The sequence below is a fragment of the Limanda limanda genome, chromosome 16, assembly GCF_963576545.1.
Source record: "Limanda limanda chromosome 16, fLimLim1.1, whole genome shotgun sequence".
Taxonomy (NCBI): Eukaryota; Metazoa; Chordata; class Actinopteri; order Pleuronectiformes; family Pleuronectidae; genus Limanda; species Limanda limanda.
The window spans coordinates 13,709,738-13,729,149 of NC_083651.1; the positions used below are offsets into that span (position 1 = coordinate 13,709,738).

At 41.2% G+C, this 19,412-nt stretch overlaps 1 protein-coding gene across 1 annotated transcript in view; it reads right to left on the reverse strand.

Annotated features, from left to right (window-relative positions):
• myo16 (myosin XVI) overlaps nt 1–19,281 on the reverse strand; it is a 77,611-nt gene extending 58,330 nt beyond the window's left edge. The window contains exons 1-4 of the mRNA XM_061088879.1: nt 19,254–19,281; nt 13,975–14,244; nt 4,351–4,421; nt 3,812–3,955 (exon numbers count right to left, since the gene is read on the reverse strand). Coding sequence (XP_060944862.1) covers nt 3,812–3,955; nt 4,351–4,421; nt 13,975–14,244; nt 19,254–19,281 — 513 coding nt within the window. The remainder of the gene's footprint in view (nt 1–3,811; nt 3,956–4,350; nt 4,422–13,974; nt 14,245–19,253) is intronic.
• Nucleotides 19,282–19,412: the final 131 nt, after the last annotated feature.

Here is a 19,412-nt window from a genome sequence, read left to right on the forward strand (position 1 = left end):
GTTATGCTTGCTCTCCTGAGCCTTGTTAAATACCATCTGACAATAACAGAAAACTGTGACTACAGAAATAATTAATTCAAGAGCTCCTTGCATGCCACACAAGGCTCCACCACCAACAGACAAGCATGAATTACGCCGAGGTAAGCATGATATGATGTGTAGGCAATTGATCAGGAGACATAAATCATGAGTGTGAGTTCACATGATAAGGGATGACAGATATAAACGAGTTGGTGCTGGATGCCAGCCATCCAGGATACAAGGGGGTTAACAAGTTGACTTCTGACCCAGACGCACTCTCCGCCACAATATGATGGATCCACTGTGGACGACCCAGAGATGGAAATCTGTTAACACCATGCTGCCAGTGGATCATAATGGCAATTCTTATATGCAGTGACGGCCACAGAATCAATAAAAACAACAAGCTGTGTGCGGAGAGCAGTCCCAGAGGCAGTTAGTGCTGAGCTGGACACCGTCATGGCACAGTGGACATGTACCCAACACAGAGAGTCCCCACACACATTTTTTAAAGATCAATTCTCCTTTTGATCTATTATATCTCAGATCATTTAACTTCCTGCAATCACATGTGTGTGAAGGTTCAAAATGACCTGATTTTACAGATACTGATACAGGACAATGTATTCATATCGTTTCAACAGATAAAGTGCAATTCTATAACATGTGCATCAACTTAAAAATCAGTAGTCTGTTAACAATACTTGCATTTCCTTTTCTGTATGAAAGTGTGTATTATTTGATGGTTGTTGTCTTTTTTCTGAATTGGTTTTATGCCTGTTTGTCGTTTATATTGATTACGATACTTGATATAGGGTAGGAATATATATATATATATTTATTTATTTATCTATTTATTTATTTATCAGGATATAAATGGCGTTTGGTAATAAAAGGTTATTACCAGACTATTGTCTTGTATTTCTTGCAGTAGTTGTATGTGTCTGTGAAAAATTAAAAAAATTGCATTTGCTGATAATATTTGGATCCATAAATTATTTTAAAAAGGCTGCACGTGTGTGAAACAGTTGCTTGTTTAACCATTATCATGTTTTAAGGAGCGAGGGCTACATTATCAGCAGATACACCACCCCCCACAAAAAAAAAATCTACTGGGATGAAGTGGAGTTCAGCGCTGCCAGGGGCTTGCTGGTAATCGTTTGACTTCAAACAACTCAGAGTTCAGAAGTTTTAAACTCATAATTTAAAAGAACGGAAAGTGGGTCAATCCTGCAACTACAAACCAAGACGTGTTGTAAACTTTACGAAGGAGCAGAACCTGTTTCCAGTCCATCACACTACATAAGTACATTTTCAGCTGCACAAGTTAGAAGTCATTATTTCCTCTGGCGCTACGCTATGTCCGGAAAAAAGAGGAAAGACAACCATCAGTTATTAAATAGTTGAAGTGCAGTAGTGGTTAACAATTTAAGAGATCAGAATTCTTCTTATCTTCTCCAAGAGTCCAGATATTCAACACTGTGTCAAAAACTCACTCTGGCATATACTGAAGCAAAATGAGGGCAAGTCTGTAAGTCACCCTAATCACTTACCACATGCTTTTGGGGATTTCACAAGAAATTAAATTGGAAAGAAATAATTGAGCCACTAGAATAAATAAGATCCTGTGGGCTGTGGTTTGAATAGAGGATAATTTCAGATATAACAGATGGAGATCATGAACCTCTAGTCATGTATCCTGATGCATGCACATGTATTAAATACTGGAAATGTAAATAGAGTTCCGTCTGGTTTTGTTTGATAATCACTAACTGTTTTCACACCCCAATTATATTAAACGGAGAGTGTACGGTTTTTGTGTAATTATTTACTAAGACTACACACCCTGTCATGTTGTTATTTTCTACAAGTGACAAGCCACTGTGTCTCTGCTCCTCCAGTTAATCCTGCCAGAGTCGCAGTGATGAATATTAACCACAGCTAGAGCTAGGAATAGGTTTAGGAATGGGTTTGGAAATGGACTGGGAATGAGAGTGTTTAGAAATGGCTTACTCGCTCTCCTGCTGTTTGGAGGCAGGAGATAAGAGAATTAACATTACTGCCAATCCGGACACAGCACGACAATGCACCCAGACTTCTCACCAGCCCCTCTACTTTCCCCACAAGATGAGCTTGGTAACATCTCTGTCAGCAGAAAACCACTCTGCTTCTCTGAGTAGGAACTGGAGACGGGAAATCAGGGAGGGAAAGCAGAGAGTGAGGGAAGGGGAAACAGAGTTAGAGATGGTGGAATAGGACATAATAGATTAGTATATATGTATGCAGGACTATTCCTTCCTGTGCCAATCAAAGATAAGGCTGCCACTCAAGCTGCTCTTGCGAGACCACTGTTCCATTTCTCATTAAAGCCTAAACCTGTTACCGTGTATTTAGAGGGAAGATCTCCCACTTAGCTCTGATAAGGGAGCAGCTTGAGAACAGAACAGAATGACTGTGGGCATTGGGGGGGTCTGTGGTGGAGATGGCTGTCAAAATTAATAAATAGAAGAAAAGAACCATTGCATCTCTATTGGAAATAAGTCATGACTGAAGCTATTTTTACCCTGGCAGACAAGAAGAGCCTTGGGCTCTCCTTTCAGAACCCATCGACCAAGCTGATTGGACCAGGAAAAGAAATACAAGTGTTTGTCATAACCAAAGGAAAAAACAACGCACAATTCTAGAAATTAAAGTTTTCTATTTTAATTGTCTGCTCTCCTCAAAACCAATGATGATATAGATGCCAGCACTAATATGTTATTGTATTAAAGGACATTCAAACTATCACAGTTAAAAAAATATGTTTTTTCTTAAAAACGTTATCTTGGGTCCTCACCCCCTGATCTCTTTCAACAGAGGTATGTTCTAGTTCTGTAGTGAACTCGAGGTAAAAGTTTGAAATAATCTTGATATGGATTTGTGGTCATATCGCCCAGCCCCAGTTTACTGCAAGAATTGCATTTGGCATATCTATATCACACCCTGCTCTACAAGCTGCAGTCTGCATGAATGTTTGGAGGAAATATTGCAAACTCTAAATGCACACAGTACATGGATCCACTAGTGACGTAGCCAGCACCGGCTGACAGATTCACTCTGCACCCCCTTTGCCTGGCAGCTCTTCAAACATATCCTTTCCTCACAGGAACATCTCTTTCCTGCCCTGCAGACAGGCAGCCGGCTGTCACCCAGGACCCAATCAACAGAACCAGACCGAGCAGGACTCGACCAAGCTCCAGACTGCCGTCAACCCTCCTTAGGTCTAATCAACACCAGCAGAGTGGACCCAGCCCACTGAGCGATTGGGTTGGATGTGCATACCCTCCCCTGCAGCTGGCCAGGCTCTCGTTATGGACCTAATCAGTAAAAGTGCAGCTCTTGTCAAGACGTTCTCCACAGAATGGGCTCTCTCTTTGATATCATGCAAATACCAACTATCTAAGCACTGTCATTTTCAGTGATTCAGCTGGGTCTGTAAGAGAAAAGCAAAGTCGCATTTTAGACCTTTAATAATCCAAAACCCGTCAGCAATGGAATATGCTCCACTTGGACAGAAAATTATGGATGACTAATGTGAATAGAGCCCCTGGTTCAAAGCTAATTCAAAATGTGAAGCTTGCATACCGAGCCGTTCCAAAACACTAATCCAAACACGCTTGGGATTCCAAGGATCAACAAGAAAATTAAACTAACCACATCCAAAAAGTACATTCATGCTACGACTTTGTGGTACAGTATTAGATTAGCCGCCCCAAAATACTGGATGCCCGTGTGTGCATGTGTTTCTCACCAGCAGTAGCAATAGTACGACATCCGCATGGTCACACACACACGCTACATGCAGGGCTGTCCACTGGTCCTCGTCCTGCAGGTTGACATTCAGGCCTCGATCAATCAGAAGCTCGGCCACGAAGACATTGTCGTGGCGAGCACACTGCAAAGGGAAAGGACAGTAGATTTCTTTAATATAAGTTTGCAGAAATATGTATTTTCCGATGCATTGCAAACAGTAAATAGCACACAGTGGTCCAATGCATAATAACAAATAAATGTGGAATTTATAATGTGCAGCAATTAAATTATCATATTCTTGTATTGGTACAGGGGTCCCTTGAGTGCACACATTTACAACATAAAGGCACAAAGAATGGTTAGTGGTATACCGCTGTGTGAGAAGAATGACAACCTCTCTCTTCTTGATATTACTCAGTTATTTGCAGCATAATGTCAACAAACTCTCAGCGCAAAGTAATATGTATCTTCTTTTTTTAGCATAAATACAGGAATTTCTTACATACAATGATCATTATCTGATGAGTTGTAACATACCAAGTGTAGCAAGGATCCCCCAGAAGAAATGGGACTGCTGGGATCAGCTCCTTCCTTCAGGAGACGCAACACTGCAAAGGAATAAACATCTGTATGTTAACACCTGCAGTATGTGAGAACAGACATGACACTAAGGCCACGAGAAACAGACACATACAAACAAGCATATATAGCACGCATACTGATCTGTGACACTCCCTGCCAAAACCAATATATGTGAAGTGTCCTTTAAATGTCCTTGATGCATCAGTGGAGCTAAGTGTTACTGAGGGTGTGTGTGTGTGTGTGTGTGTGTGTGCGCGTGTTAGCTCCTTGTTTCAGCAGCAGGTCACAAACCCTCTGGGTTACACAGATTCACATCACACCCTTTGAGCTCCAGTGAGCCACACAACCTGCTCACACACTGACACGGGTCTACTGAAGAAAACACAGAGTAATAAGCGATTCAAGATCACAGTGATTATACCAAACCACAGACAGATTGTTTAATACAACATGTATGAAAAATACAGCTGGAGACAGGGGGAGAAGGAGAAAGTGAGTGTACTGGAGTGTTTGACAGATAAATAGAGTGGGCTGGACAGAAGGAGGGAGGTGGGGTGCTATGGTGTGGACATATTCGATTTCGATAACAGCCTCACATGAATACTGACTAAACCCTGTATGACCATGTACAGAATAAAAACAACAACAATGTCACGCTATCCAACTAGAGACACACTCAAGCTTTTACCCAATGGCTCTGAGGATAGTAACCATGGCAATGTGCACGGTGATATTTTCCAATTAATGAACCCTGTTGATGACCCCCGAGAGGTAATTTCACTGAAAGGGTTATTATCTAAGCAGACATGCTTAAATAAGCACACACACACACACACACACACACACACACACACACACACACACACACACACACACACACACACACACACACACACACACACACACACACACAGAGGTATAACAAATCACAAATACTCACTAATTAAATCCAACAAAATCACAATATTGCCTCAGTGACTAGTATATATTCAAATGATCTTCTCTTTGACACAGTCCCAATAATAACTGAATGTTTGCGTCTCTATTTATGACTCAGGCTTCAGATGATAAACTGACCTCTCCCCACAGGCCAACTCCCAAACTCCCTGCTTCATGAGCACATACTCATGAGCATAATTTAATTTATTAGGAACACCAGGGTCGAACTTATCAGTTCTACAGCAGCTCAGCAATACACCTGACCTTTTAATATTCTGTTTTTGCTGAAACAGCACAAAAGCACTAGAAAAGCATAGCTAATGTACAAATTGACACCCATGCACTGACACCCCCCACATGTCCATTCACAACAGTAAAGAATATATTAAGCATGTAACTGATGTTTATTTCATCATTTGGTTATTTAAGGACATTAAACTATTTATCAAGAACATTTTTTTAATGCTTAAAGTTTTCTTAATGTCAGGATATATTTTTCAGGAGATATTCCTGTCAATACTGGCACAGTGAGAACTTGTGAGTTGAACAGCCAAAGGGGATCAAGTCACAAAGAAATTAATAAAACAGATTAAAATAGATTAAAGAAGACCTAACCAGCTAATGCTAATTATTTCAATTTGAGAAATTAATAAAAAAAGTCTATGCATTGATTTGTTAATTTTCTCTCAGTTGACTAATCCTTTAACCATCTTGGAAGTCCTGTGCGTGTTCCCGAATCCGACAGGCCCAACATACACTGTACACAGACTGTCTTTCCAGACCTCTAATGGCCTTCAGTGCTTAATGGTCTTTAAATGGTTGATGAGAAACAAACTGACCAACATTAGAGTCAATCAGCACAATTATCTCCCGACTCCTCAAAACACTGCGGGGGCTCAGGACTCTAAACCAACAATTAATGCACATATAATGCTTAAGTAGTTGCTAGGGAATAGAGCATGCTCTCGCCTTCTTGTCTACCAGACGGTATCTGTCAGGGCTGCTCATTACCTCCACTAAGGATATTTTCATTGCCAATTGTTTGTCTGTCTATTAGCAGGATTACACATAAATTACTGAACTGATCTCAATACAATTACGTGGAGGGTTGAAACAAGAGCCACAGAAACAAACACTCACTTTTTGGAGTACAGGACTTTTATTTTGTATCTTCTTTTAGAGAAAAGTATGGATAGTGTGATATAATTTGCCTATAAAAACAAACAAATCACTGTACGATTTGAAGTTTGGCAATTGCCAGCAGTGAGGATTTTTGAGTCTGTAAAAAACTGCCAATCTTTTACAGACAGTGTTAGTTGTATGGCATATTAATGACTGTGTCTAAATAGGGGCAAAAGGTCAAGAGCGATATATATTGACCCTCAGGCTGTAAAAAAAAGCAGTACGGCAGTATGAACAACAGGAATCAATACTACTGTTGTACCATTGGCAGTTGTATCAGGACCAGCCACTGTAAGCCACTGCATCAATTTAGTATTTGTTTTGGACCAGAAAACCAGAAATCTCCGGTATTAATACCAAACAACTTTCCTTTAAGTGATCTCTTCCAAGCTTGGATCTGCTTTCAGTAAATCCAATTGGTATTGCTTAAAGGGATTGTACCAACAGAGACAGACAGTCATGTCAGCATTAGAATGGATACAGATGGTTATCTTGACCTTAAGCTCTAAAGCGACTGGAAATGGCAAAATATACATTTAGTTATCCAGGTGATTTCAAGCTGTGCACATTCATTTTATTCAGTGGTGAAAAAGAGAAAGTAATATTATATAGCAAATGGGAAACGCCTTTACATTGGTTAAGGTGACTGTTCAGAGGTAGAAGGTTTAAAGAATGACCAAGTTTACCTGTGTTGTAATTTAGCTGAAAGGGAAAAGCAACCCTGGTCATCATAAAGATTTATATCCAGAAGGATTTACACAGGCACAGAAGAACAAATATATGTTTGTCCCACAGCAACCACAGTCGTTTGTCTTTATGGGAAATCTTTATATGTCAGTTTGTGTTTGATGGTATGCTGATCTCAAGCTGCGGTCGTGTGTGTGTTGGTATGTGTGTGTGGGCATACGTCTGCTTGTTCCGCCATCGTAAGGTCGATGGTAGGGAAAAGGAGAGTGGGCATGAGGCAAAGTCGGTTGTCATTTTGTGGAGAATTACAAAACAGCTGTTTGACACATATGTGGAGTTACCATGGCAACCAGCTAGGAACTGGTATAAAGAGTTGAAGAGGCAGATACAGAGAGGATGTGGGGAAATCCTAAATAGGGTTAATGCATGCTAAATGTTACCTGGACGCCCTACTGACGATGTATCCAGACAACCCCCCCCACCTCAACCCTTATGACGTGGTAAGCCCACAATTGTAAATGTTCTCAGACCTTATTTTACTTCCTTGCTATGCTAAGAAACAACATGACAAACCTCCACAGCAAGTCGTGCCAGTGACAACAAGACAATTCTTATTTGAACTTGAGCAGCTTGGAGTAGATATGATGCACACGCTGAAAGAGCATGTTCTTTAGATACGGCACTTTTCTTCACTCTCTTTTCGATTCTGCTCTTCTTTATCTTACAGGCCCATGATATTCCATGCATTTGATACAATCCCTGTAATGCAGCTTCCATAATATGCCACTTACAGATGAATTGCCAATTTTCTTCGTCTACCAACCACACATACTCTCCCCCTCTGTGCAGCATCAATCCTTGGCAGCCCCATATGAGATTCTGCGCAAATCCCTCAGCGTTATGAATGCCTCTGTCTCGATTGTCCTTATCACGCAGTCATAGCCACAAGAGGGACCGTCTTACCTCACTGCCCCATGTTTCTGAAATGAGCTTTGACATGTTTCCTGTGTTTCAATCCTGATGAAAATAAAGGTAGTGTACGGTTTTCCAATAATGTTTAACTCTAAATGCAGATTATCTTATGATGAGTTACATGGCACGGATCGGGAATCTCCAGTCTAGTTATTCAGTGACAAGATGATTTAATGTATTTCAAGTGTTAAAAGTCGATAAGTCAATGCCATAAATTTACAACAAATACCCCAGGGTGTAAATGCATTTTCACATTTCATGCCAAGCATTTCAAATGACTAATCGGCAACCACTATGATATTGGTGGTTCGCTGTTTAATCTCATCAGTGTTAATAGCCTCATGATAAAGACAAATAAATACACTTAGACAAAATTAGGTCCTCTCTATGCTTCCCTTTATTTGGAAATTAGTACTTGTGAAATCTCCTGAGCAGATTGAGCAAAGATTGTCTAGGAAAGTGCAATTGCTTATTTGTGATCAGTGGCGAGAAACACAACAGGGAGTCAAAACAAGTGTATGTGTTTTGATTAGTTCATGGGCTGATGATATTTAGGAAATAAGTGTCTATCTCAACACTCGAACAAAGAAGTAATAGAATGTTGACCTCTATAAGAACAATAGTGCACATAATACATTTTTCCAGAGGGGCTGTATATGTGAGAATTTATTTTCTGATCGAGACATTTTCCTACCAGTTTCTCAAAGGGATGGATTCAAAACTCGAGAAACAAACAAAAGGAAGACACATATTTCGGGATGAAAATGAACAAGGAAGATGCCGAACAGATGGCAACTTGAAAAAAAATGAGATTTTAGACTTTTGGGTGAAAAGGACCAAAACTTGTGTTGATGTGCTTTAAATAGAAATGCGTGATTTCCGCAATGGAATTTATACGTCATGTCCTGCCTCCCACATTTTCCTGTTTTTATGAACACATCTGACCTGCACAGTCTCCTGCTGCATTCTTCACATGCAGGAGGGCAAACTCAAGTCTGTCTGAAAAAGGCTTTATATTAACCTCTAAGCCTGAACCCCTAGCAACAATGATGAGTCATCCAGTGAACCAAAGGTTTAATATCAGGCGCCCAGATTAACCCCACTGCCAGTGAAAACTTTCAATATGCTGCCTGATGATGCAGTTGGCATAAAAGAGATCCCTGCTGTATTAAGCTGAAGGTTGTACGTTTTTAAAATTGGATTCCAGTGAAATCCCAACGTCCTTCTTTACCGACTCTGAGGGGCTAGACCCCGTTCTGTCAAAAATATGACAGGTGTTTGACATGAGCGTTTAGTCCCAGCACAGTCTACTGCAAAAAAAAAAGCAATGTATTCCACTAAGATCCACATTCATCTCTTCGTCCTTCTGTCCTCGTCTCTGTCTGCTTCACGTTTTACCATCTGGGGAGAAATATATATATATATATATATATATAGTATATAATCTCAGTGGCTAGTTTTAACAGAGTGACATCCACTGAACAAGACACTCGAGAGTTGGATCGATGAGATGTGGTGACGGCAGGCTGACTGATTATTATAAGACATGCAGCCTAATGTCTGCAGTTTCCTACTACAGCACTACTTCTCTGGGTGGTGCATTGATTTTCAGCTTCAGCTGCAGTGATGTCCTGCACATCCATCACAATTAAGAATGTGTGCGAAAAATCTGATTTCTTTTGACAAAACAACCTATTCAAGAAAAAAGAGAAAGATACATTTAAATGTATGTACTATTAAACTGCAAGAACATGTTTTTGCTTGAGATTGAGATAAATGAAATTGATCTAAATCTACTGTTTCATCATTAAAATATCGATCTGCGTTCAATACTGAGGACTGAGAAAGACTGAGAGCAGCAGTGCCCCGATTTAAGAGGTATTTAGGAGCTAGATTCCACTGGACAAAGGCTTGTTTAAAATTGCAGAGAATCGACTGGTACTTTTACTAAGCTTTGCTGCACTGATGTGGAGTCTGAATCAACACAAGAAATGTGGGGCGGCGCACACAGCATTCTGATATTTCTTCAGCTACTGTATAATTCAATTTTATGAACTGTGTCTGAAACCATGCTCCAAAACACCACTCGGGACTTAAAGCTATTACTGTTACCTCTGCTCGATTCACTCTCTCTGATTGGAGTCTGTGAGTCACTGACTGTGTTGTGCCTGCGGGAAGGATCTATGCACCCTGATCGATAATGGAAGGTAGGTATTCAGACAGCTCTTCATGCCTGCACATGCACATACAAGCGTACAGTTATTGTACAACATGTAATAATTACACTTTTCAGAATATTTCGGACATTATAAACCTCTGCATGCAGAAACATGTATGCTGGCACACACATACACCATACGCTCACATGGTACAAGCACAGGGGGAAAGTATTTGACCATTATTGCAGAGACCTCTACCATCAACACCAGAAATGTTTCTGGCTTGGTTTTGACATCCCCATTGAAGAGAAGTGGTTATGGTTTATTCGAATGATATTTAACATACAGACTGTGGTAAATAGAAAATCAGGGGAACAAATGGTGTTCTTGTTTTATATAATTTCCTTGTTTGTTGATATTGAAGACTTGATGTGAATGTAGGGAACTACAGCAGGATTCCTTCTCTGGTTAACATGAATGTCTTTCACAGCTTCCTTCTAAAGTTTGCAAAGATATTGACTCTCCAGGGCCGGTTGTCTAGCTTAAAATTATCTTGAGAAAATCATCACCATTGTAAATTTGAATCTTAAATTTTCCTACTTGCTGCTCACCTGTTTGCTCACCTCACCCAAGACTGTTTCTAATATTTTGTTTTACCAGGAATGATCATCTCAGTATAAACAGCTGACACCGAGATGTCAGATGTAATATCAATATTCTGTTGAAAATTGGTTTTAGGTTTCGCAGCTACAAGGACACCAGCTGCTGCCTTTCCATGGTGTCTGGCTTTGATGAAGTTATGATATTGGTTTGGGAAAACAATTTCACCAAATGTCAAAACGCAAGCGAGCCAGATGTTTGCATATGACCGATAGTGATGAAGATGCGAGATGAGGTATGGTGTGCTCCTATCCACCTATAGGCAGTGTACTGTAAAAACAAATTCACCTTCACCTTACAATATCTTCTCATTTTCAATTTCTTGTTATGTCCAGTTTTTTATTTATTCACTGTGTTCCCCCTTCTCCTCTTTTATTCACCCTAATTCACTTTATCTCATTGTTTCTTCTTATTTCCTGTAGAGGACAACTGATAAGAAAAATAACCTTTGTGATTATGTGTGTGTGTGTGTGTGTGTGTGTGTGTGTGTGTGTGTGTGTGTGTGTGTGTGTGTGTGTTTGTGTGTGTGTGTGTGTGTGTGCATTCCTGTACTTGTATATCCGTAGACCATTTTAAGCATAGACCCTACAGAGCAAAGACATTTTTGGAAAGTGAGGACATTTCTACCGGTCCTCACTTTTCTTTTCTGAGACTTGGTTTTAGGGTCAGCGTTAGGATAAGGTTTAGGTTTAGGTTTAGGTTAGGGCAAGGGTTAGGGAGTAAGTGTCGGACACTTGATTATTTGGTTGGGCTTAAGTTGAGTCATGCACAGTTCATTAAAGATGGCATGAATATTATGTTTTAACAGTTTAAGTCTCCATTTGCAATTAACCCTTGAAGTTGATAAAAATGAAGGTTAAACAATAATACTATGACTAGATACGAGTTTTCTGGAAGTCAAATCTGATATAGATATGATAAAACCACTGGCATCATACAAATGAAATCAACCATCGCATATTCTTAGAAATATTTCTGTTGCAGTCTGCTCTCTAGGCAAAACGACTCAGCTACTCTTGCAATGTCAATTCAACTTCCTTTTTCTTTTACTCTCATTCAACAGATTAACCCATATGCTCTGGGTGTAACATGTGCTTAAACACATTCTCTCTTCTCTTAAAATGCTTCTGTAGTTAGGGGATCCAGAAATGTTCGCACATTACTCTGGGGAGGGTCCTACCCTGAGGCGAATCTTATCACTCAGTACAAAAGAAGTAAAGAGCAAACTCAAGCAGCCATGGTGAGAAAAACTGTTATAACTCAGTGCACCAACACCACTGAGGAATACTCAAGAACCATCATCAAAAGGGATCAGAGTGGTTTGGACAGACCCCTAGGCCCCCACAAAGAGACATGCAGAAAGTAAGTCAGCAGAACAGGACAGGCCAACATGACATGAATAGCCCATAAAGCTGTCCCTTGACTCAAGGAGTCCGTTAGAAGTGAATCTGCCCCTCACACAGGGGATTCTGTGCATCAGCCTATTTCTTTTGTTTAATCTAGAGCCAGTTCTTGCCTTGAACACCATCAAAAGGTCAGAAGGCGTCAAAAAGCAAAGCATTGGTCTGGTGTCAGTTTAGGGGACATGGTAGAGATGGGGGGATAGGTAGACATTCGGCAGAGGGGTATCACATCTGATTCATTCCAAGCCAAGGAACCCTGGATTTAGTTTGGCTGTTGCATTGGAGCACCAGCTGCTTCCAGACCCCAGCTGAACCTCCTTGGCAGCCAGGGAGCAGAGATTAACACAGTGACCTGCAAAGACTGCTTGTATGACAGACACAGATGCACCAGACAGCTGGGTAAATGACTGACAAATGACTGGCATCGACCGAAAGTAAGACTGGCTGGAACGAATATCAGAGCCCTTTAGAGCAAAGTGTAAAGACCTCTTTTGGAATCATATGAGTTCATTGACTCTCTGATCCCATAAAAACAATCTGAAAATGTGTTTTAGTGGCAACAAGCTGCAGTCCTACTTAAACTAAAGGCCTGAGGCAAGATATAATTTACTGTTTGTCTAACACAAGCTCTCATTGTCCATTTGCCTGATAAATGTGCAAATGAGCACTGAACACAAATAGAAACCAACCCACGGAAACAAATCAACATTTTCAGGCACAAATACAAACACAGAAGGGCATACAATGATATTTCAGATGTTCACTAAAGGCAGTTAAATAACACAACTGCTGAAAATGAAATCAAAAGGAAAGTTCATCAAATCATATTTTTTATTGCTCTGCAGCATGTATTTGGACTGTTCATTTCTTCAGTCATCTGTATTTATAGAAACTAACAACCATTCATGTACACCAGTATTGGCAGGCGATTTGATTGAAACAAATGTTTGAATGGTTGAAAAAATGCCCAGTATTCATTGTTCCTGAGCTAATATTTCCACATGCTAATGTTTCAGTTGATGCATTTTATTTGTGCTTGGATTACGAATGTCAATATGCCCATGACTCTGTAAACAATGCAACATTAATCTTACAAACCAGCTGTTTTCCTAGCACAGCTACCACACAACCAAACAAGCAGCTATGTCATATGTGCTCTTGTTACTTTCACATGTTTATCTTTGGAGAATACTTCAGATACCCTTATCACTGCTGCTGAACTATGTAGAAAACAAAATGAACAGGCTGAGTATGCTCTCAACAGCAGACATTATCCTCGCTGCTGGGGTATTTTTATCTTTCAGATCTGTTTGTATCAGGATAAAAGCTCCACTGTGTTCTCCTCAGTCAAGTGGACGGCTTCCAGCAGAACACATTGTGTTACATGAAGTCAGCAGCACTGTTTAGGTCCAGCAAGTGCTCTCAGTGTGTGCATGTGCATTTGAGTGCGTGTGACTAGCAAGCAAAGAAAATCGAATAGCAAGTACTCCATCAAATGTTTACTGTCTACACATGAACACACACTGCTGCTTTTCACTTCACCACAGACACACTTGTATATGCATTTGCATACACACCTTCTTTGTCGTCATGGCGAATGATGGCATCCTGCAGGACATCGGTGGGGCTGAAGCGGACATGGTACTTCTTGCGGTGGGTGGACCATGATCGAACCTTGATTGCACCTTGCTGACGCTGAATGCTCTTTTCCCGCTCATAGTAGGCCCTTATTTGGTCACAGCGCATCCTCCTGACCAGCCGCTGGCGCTGGCCAATGGGGAGAGACTCCAGTAGACACTGGTCTATCTCCATGTTCTGACGAAAGACATTACATAGCTGGAAACAACCTAGTGAGACAGAGAGACAGATCAAGATACAATTATATAAACATATAATTAAATGGAAATGCAATATACAGTTTTCATGAATTGTTTGTTAGAATTCAAGACGTGGTGGCAGGTGTGGTGGTGGTGTAGAGCTAAAGGTCAGGCTGCAATTTTCAAACTCGCCCGAATCAGAGAGAAAACTTAGCAAGCCAAACCCAATAATCTGCTTTCGTGTCCGAATCTGACCTGAGCCCAATGCTTTGCCTGATAACAGACACGTACAGCCTTAAATTCACATCAATAGTGTAACCAACATGACCAAACCCAACCCGAACCTGATTATCATTTCCAAACTTTTGTCTGAAACCAGCTTAGGTCGGCTATCTCCACTCTATTGTGGCTGAATGAGTGTGGAAGACAAAGTAGTGAACAGTTCGATACTGCACTAATAACACAGACGCTGTCTCCTTCGCCTCCTGACAGATCTGTGTTTAAACATCTCTGTTGTTGTTCTGTGTGAATACATGTATGCTGACATGTCAGTTTGCGGTCTGCCCACTAGCATTTGAGCAATCGCTTAGCACGGTTGCTGTAAAGGAAACGTTTTGTGTCGGTTTAGCCCTGAGGTGATTTGAAAGAAGCAGTTTTGTGTTGTTTGTCTTATCCCAACAGAGTGTGGTGATTCTCCTGACTCTGCATAACACTGTCCGCCTCTCAGTGGAACTTTGCCAAACAATCAGGTCACCAGAGAGCTGCTGTCCATTGTCAAATCCATTGTTTATATAGTAGGTGTGCTCCGAATTCGATTTTCACATGCCATGAACTCTGGACATTTTCGTAAACATTTTCAGAGGAGCTGTATGTGAGAACACAGGCGCATTTATCAGTTTCTGCAGATATTTTATTTTGCTGAACTTTTCTTGCCAGCCCCCTCGTAAAATGTCCAGAAGGTTAAGGGAGCCCATGTGGGACTATAGCAGGAAAATGGCTTGAAAAGTTCATGAAAATGGCTTTAAATCACAGGCAGAAAACACTAAAAGAAAACATGACACAAGGTAGTTTAAAAGCAGGCATACATGCACCAGCCGAGGAATTCAGTGTGCATGTTATGAGTATGCAATCTTACATCGTTCGCATCATGAATTTGACAAATCCAGGTCACCAATATCCCAGAAGACAAGCTAAAGAATGTCTTATTTACAGAAACAACGTGGTTCTCTTTCTGACTCACCAACTCATCATGGCCCTGCTGTCTTCATATGTCATACATTATTTTGTCAAACTCAAGTTTGCTATTCTCTTTCTTTTGGGCCGACTATGTTTAAATTCTCTCAGTTTCTCTTTCAGTTTATCTCTCCAATTGATCTGTTTGAATGTGGCTCTCTTTGTCTCTGTCTATGTATTTCATCTCTCTTTCTGCTGTTAGGGTGATTGCGCACACAACTAACTGTTCTTCAGATGGAAAGAATTGTTAGTTGAACACCTTTGAAGTACTTTATGTTATAACCATGGTCCCCCATCCCCCTCTTTGTATTTCGCTCTACTTTATCATCTCTCTTCATGTTTTTGTCTGTTGTGACGTACATTAAGTGTTTGAACAGTGTTAACATACAGAAGGGAAAAAATAGCTCAACAATAAAGCTTGTCTTTACAGTCCTCCAACAGATATGAATGGACTGTTGTACTTTGTGTCTACTTTACATAGTATAAGGGCTGAGGTGTGTTTGGACTAGATTTTTATCTACCAGAAATAAAGACATCCAGGCAGGCTGCTGTGTTCTTTCTTTTTGATCTACTGTATATCGACACATTCATTAAAACACCTGCCCACTCCACCCTTCTTTTGTCACGCACACACACAAAAAACACACACCTCGGGCACAAAACAAAAATGCCATCTGCTCTGTTTAGATATGTTAAGGAGGTTCTTTTGTGTTCAGGTTCCAGATAGGAGGGGGGGGGGGTGTTATTATACAGTTCATGCCAGGTGTCTGCTGTATTCATTCTTGGAACTTGGCCGCAGGTTGGGCAGATACACACATACGCACATACAGTACACATACGAAAACAAAAACCTACTCAGCCCACTGCCTTCTCCAATATCATGCCACTCCATCTCTCCACCGTCCAGTTTACCCCTGTTATTGCCTCCTTTTGTGTTTCTACTCTAACATATTTCTACCCTTCACCATCTCTTTTCCTCAGCCTTTTATGATATTTGACTTGTAGTAGTTGTTGTGGTGTTTGGTCAGTTTGTAGACATTTGCTGTAAAGTGGATATAAGCGATATTAGCTTCAGGTTTTGCGTGACTGAAGCCATATTCACATTACAGCAGAGCAGTAAGGGTCTTTCACTGCGTGTTCTATTTTAGTTGGGAGGATCCTGCAATAAATTGCTCTAAACTTCCCTAAGTAAGTCAATCAAGTAAATCACTATGCTTCAAGAGACGAGAATAGTGTTTGTGTAACAGTAGCTGCAAAATTCATAAAAACAGTGGCCAATTATTGTCCTACATCAAGTCATTGATTAATCAACGTCTTATTTCAGCTCTAAACAGATCCCACACCGATGGAAAGATTTACCAATCTAAAAAAATATTATAGAGAAGGTAGATTTTATTCTGGTTGCCTCTCTATTTTTGGTTCCAAACAACTTGGTTCCAAACAACTCTCAGCAACAGTATAGGGAACTACAGTTGTTAGTTCAACCACACAAAACCTTCTCGGTTTGGCCACTTATATCCTTCACACTCTCTGTCACCCTCACACATCATCTATTAAGCATACATTCAAGGCTGCAGGAACATCAGCCCATAACGTCCCAGCATGTGGCAGATGTCACATGAAATGGCATATTGGTGCAGACTAGGGGTGTCACGATGCCAAAAATTCAGTAGTCGGTGCCAATACCAGTAAAATAACACGATTCTCGATGCCAATTTCGATACCACCGTAAAAAAAAAGTGCATTATTTGGATGTTGTTAATGTCATATACGGTAATTCAATGTGCTTGCGCTGCGCATATACTGAGGGTTATAAGGTAGTTGCGGTCGCATGTGAGTGACGCTTTGTTGTGAGACACGTTATGCATTAAATGATACATCTGCCTCACGCCGGGTTTACACCGGACGCTGAAGCGACGCCAAAGCGACTCGTAAGCGCAGCACCAAGCCTTAAATAACAGCTGGCTCCCATCCACTCCCATGCGCCGCTTCAGCTTCCGGTGTAAACAACCATGTGCCGGCGCGCTAAGGATTAGCACGGAGCGGCGGCGTTGCTTCCGTGTCCGGTGTAAACCCGGCGTCAAACGCAAAATACTTCCATACACAACTCTTTGTGCCTTTTTAATAAACAAGTCGAGGTGGGGCGAACGCTGCAGCCGCAGTTGCCGTCTTGGTTTTCAGAATGTAAACGTCGACTGGCTCAGCACCGATGCTAATGCTAAGTTGCTAACAGCTGCTGGCATCGAAGCTGACGGTGCCTACGGTACTTCAAAAACTTGGGCATCGGCATCGTTTTGTTATGTTAGTATCGAAAGGTATTGTAGGTATCGGTTCTCGTGACATCCCTAGTGCAGACATCACTCATATAAACGGCATTTCGTCAGTGGATATACGGTGCATATACGGTAACATTTAGTTAATAAATATTTTACAAAAAGGGATACTTGTGGAAACAACAGGCTCGGTGTGCTAAAAGAGTTACGTTAGTTGCACAGCTAAAAAAAAATCTGTGAATGATTTGTCACAGTCTGCTGTCCTCTGAGACAGCAGACTGTCAGACAGATATCATTCCTACTTCATTTAACAAAAGACAAATTCTAATGTTTGCACCAAAGGTACTTGGTGTGATTGAAAAATTGATGACATTTTTACAGTATGACATTCGGTCTGCACTGAATAGAAATACAGACATGACACTGACATATGCTGCTGTGCGATGTACAGCACTGCACAGAGACGGAATGTGAATGAGGATGGGAAAGGACAGTACAGGACAGCGTCTGATGGGAAATGGGGCTGCATGGATCTGAGGAGAGGAGGAGGTAGTGGAGAGAGGGATATAGAGAGACAGAATGATAGAGGGATAGAAAGAAGCAGCTTTCCTCTCCTGCCATCTCATCTCCGTTATATCAGTTATTGATTGCATGTGGAACATCCCATGCAGGCTCCAGCTAATAACATTGAAAGCAGAGCAGAAGCCGCTAAATTAGAAAACAGCACACATACATGCACAAACACACACACCCACATGGACTGCAATCTGTAGACGGCATGTATATGCAGGATGCATGTGACAGGTGGAGAGTTAGTGTAATAAAGGAGGTGTTTTATGACATCCTCCGTCACCTCAAACTCACAGTTCACGAATGTATCTTCTTTTAATAATCCCTCTTTACTTTCATCCTTGACACAACCTCCACATCACTGTCCCTCATTCCTCCTCAACTCTGCATCACTCATCACACGACTTGTCCATGTTCTTCACATGTCACTCATCCCATCCTCCCCTTCTTTCCGTTTTCCAAACCTGCTCTCCCCTTCCCTCCAGCTCTCCTCTGAATCACCCTCAGTTTTTCTCCATCTGTCCTTCTCTCAGTCAAACGACTTTCTCTCTTTGTCAGTCTGTCAGTGTGTTACAAATGTCCCAGACGCCCATGGGAACTGCATCTTATGTGGCTCAATTTCCTCTTTCTCTCCCTCTGCTGCTACCTGCCGCATTCACTGGTCAACTTCACACATCTGCAGCGGCTCTCTGCAGCAAGCTCGTACACCCACTTACTGCACGCACACACACATACACACACACACACACACACACAAACATCCATTTGAAGTTGAAATTGTGCGGCTGTGTCGACAGCTGAAGACCAGAATTCTCATGCATGTAAACTCATACGTTCATGACACCCTACATATATAGTAGGTGATAATACCACAGGCACACACACCCATAGCTGAGGCACACACAAGTATACTTGCAGACTCACTTGCATGCACATATGAAGAGATGCTGACTGGCTACTTACAACATTTGATGAAATGGTAGTGAGACATTTTCTGAGTATGTCAGACAGTCCGCCAGTAAGGAAAGAAAGCCTGGCAGGCAGGCGGAAACGTGGGTGGTGAGTCAGTTAAGTCAAGAAGGCAGGCAGACAGTAGGCAGCTACAGGTTCCCGCGCAACTAA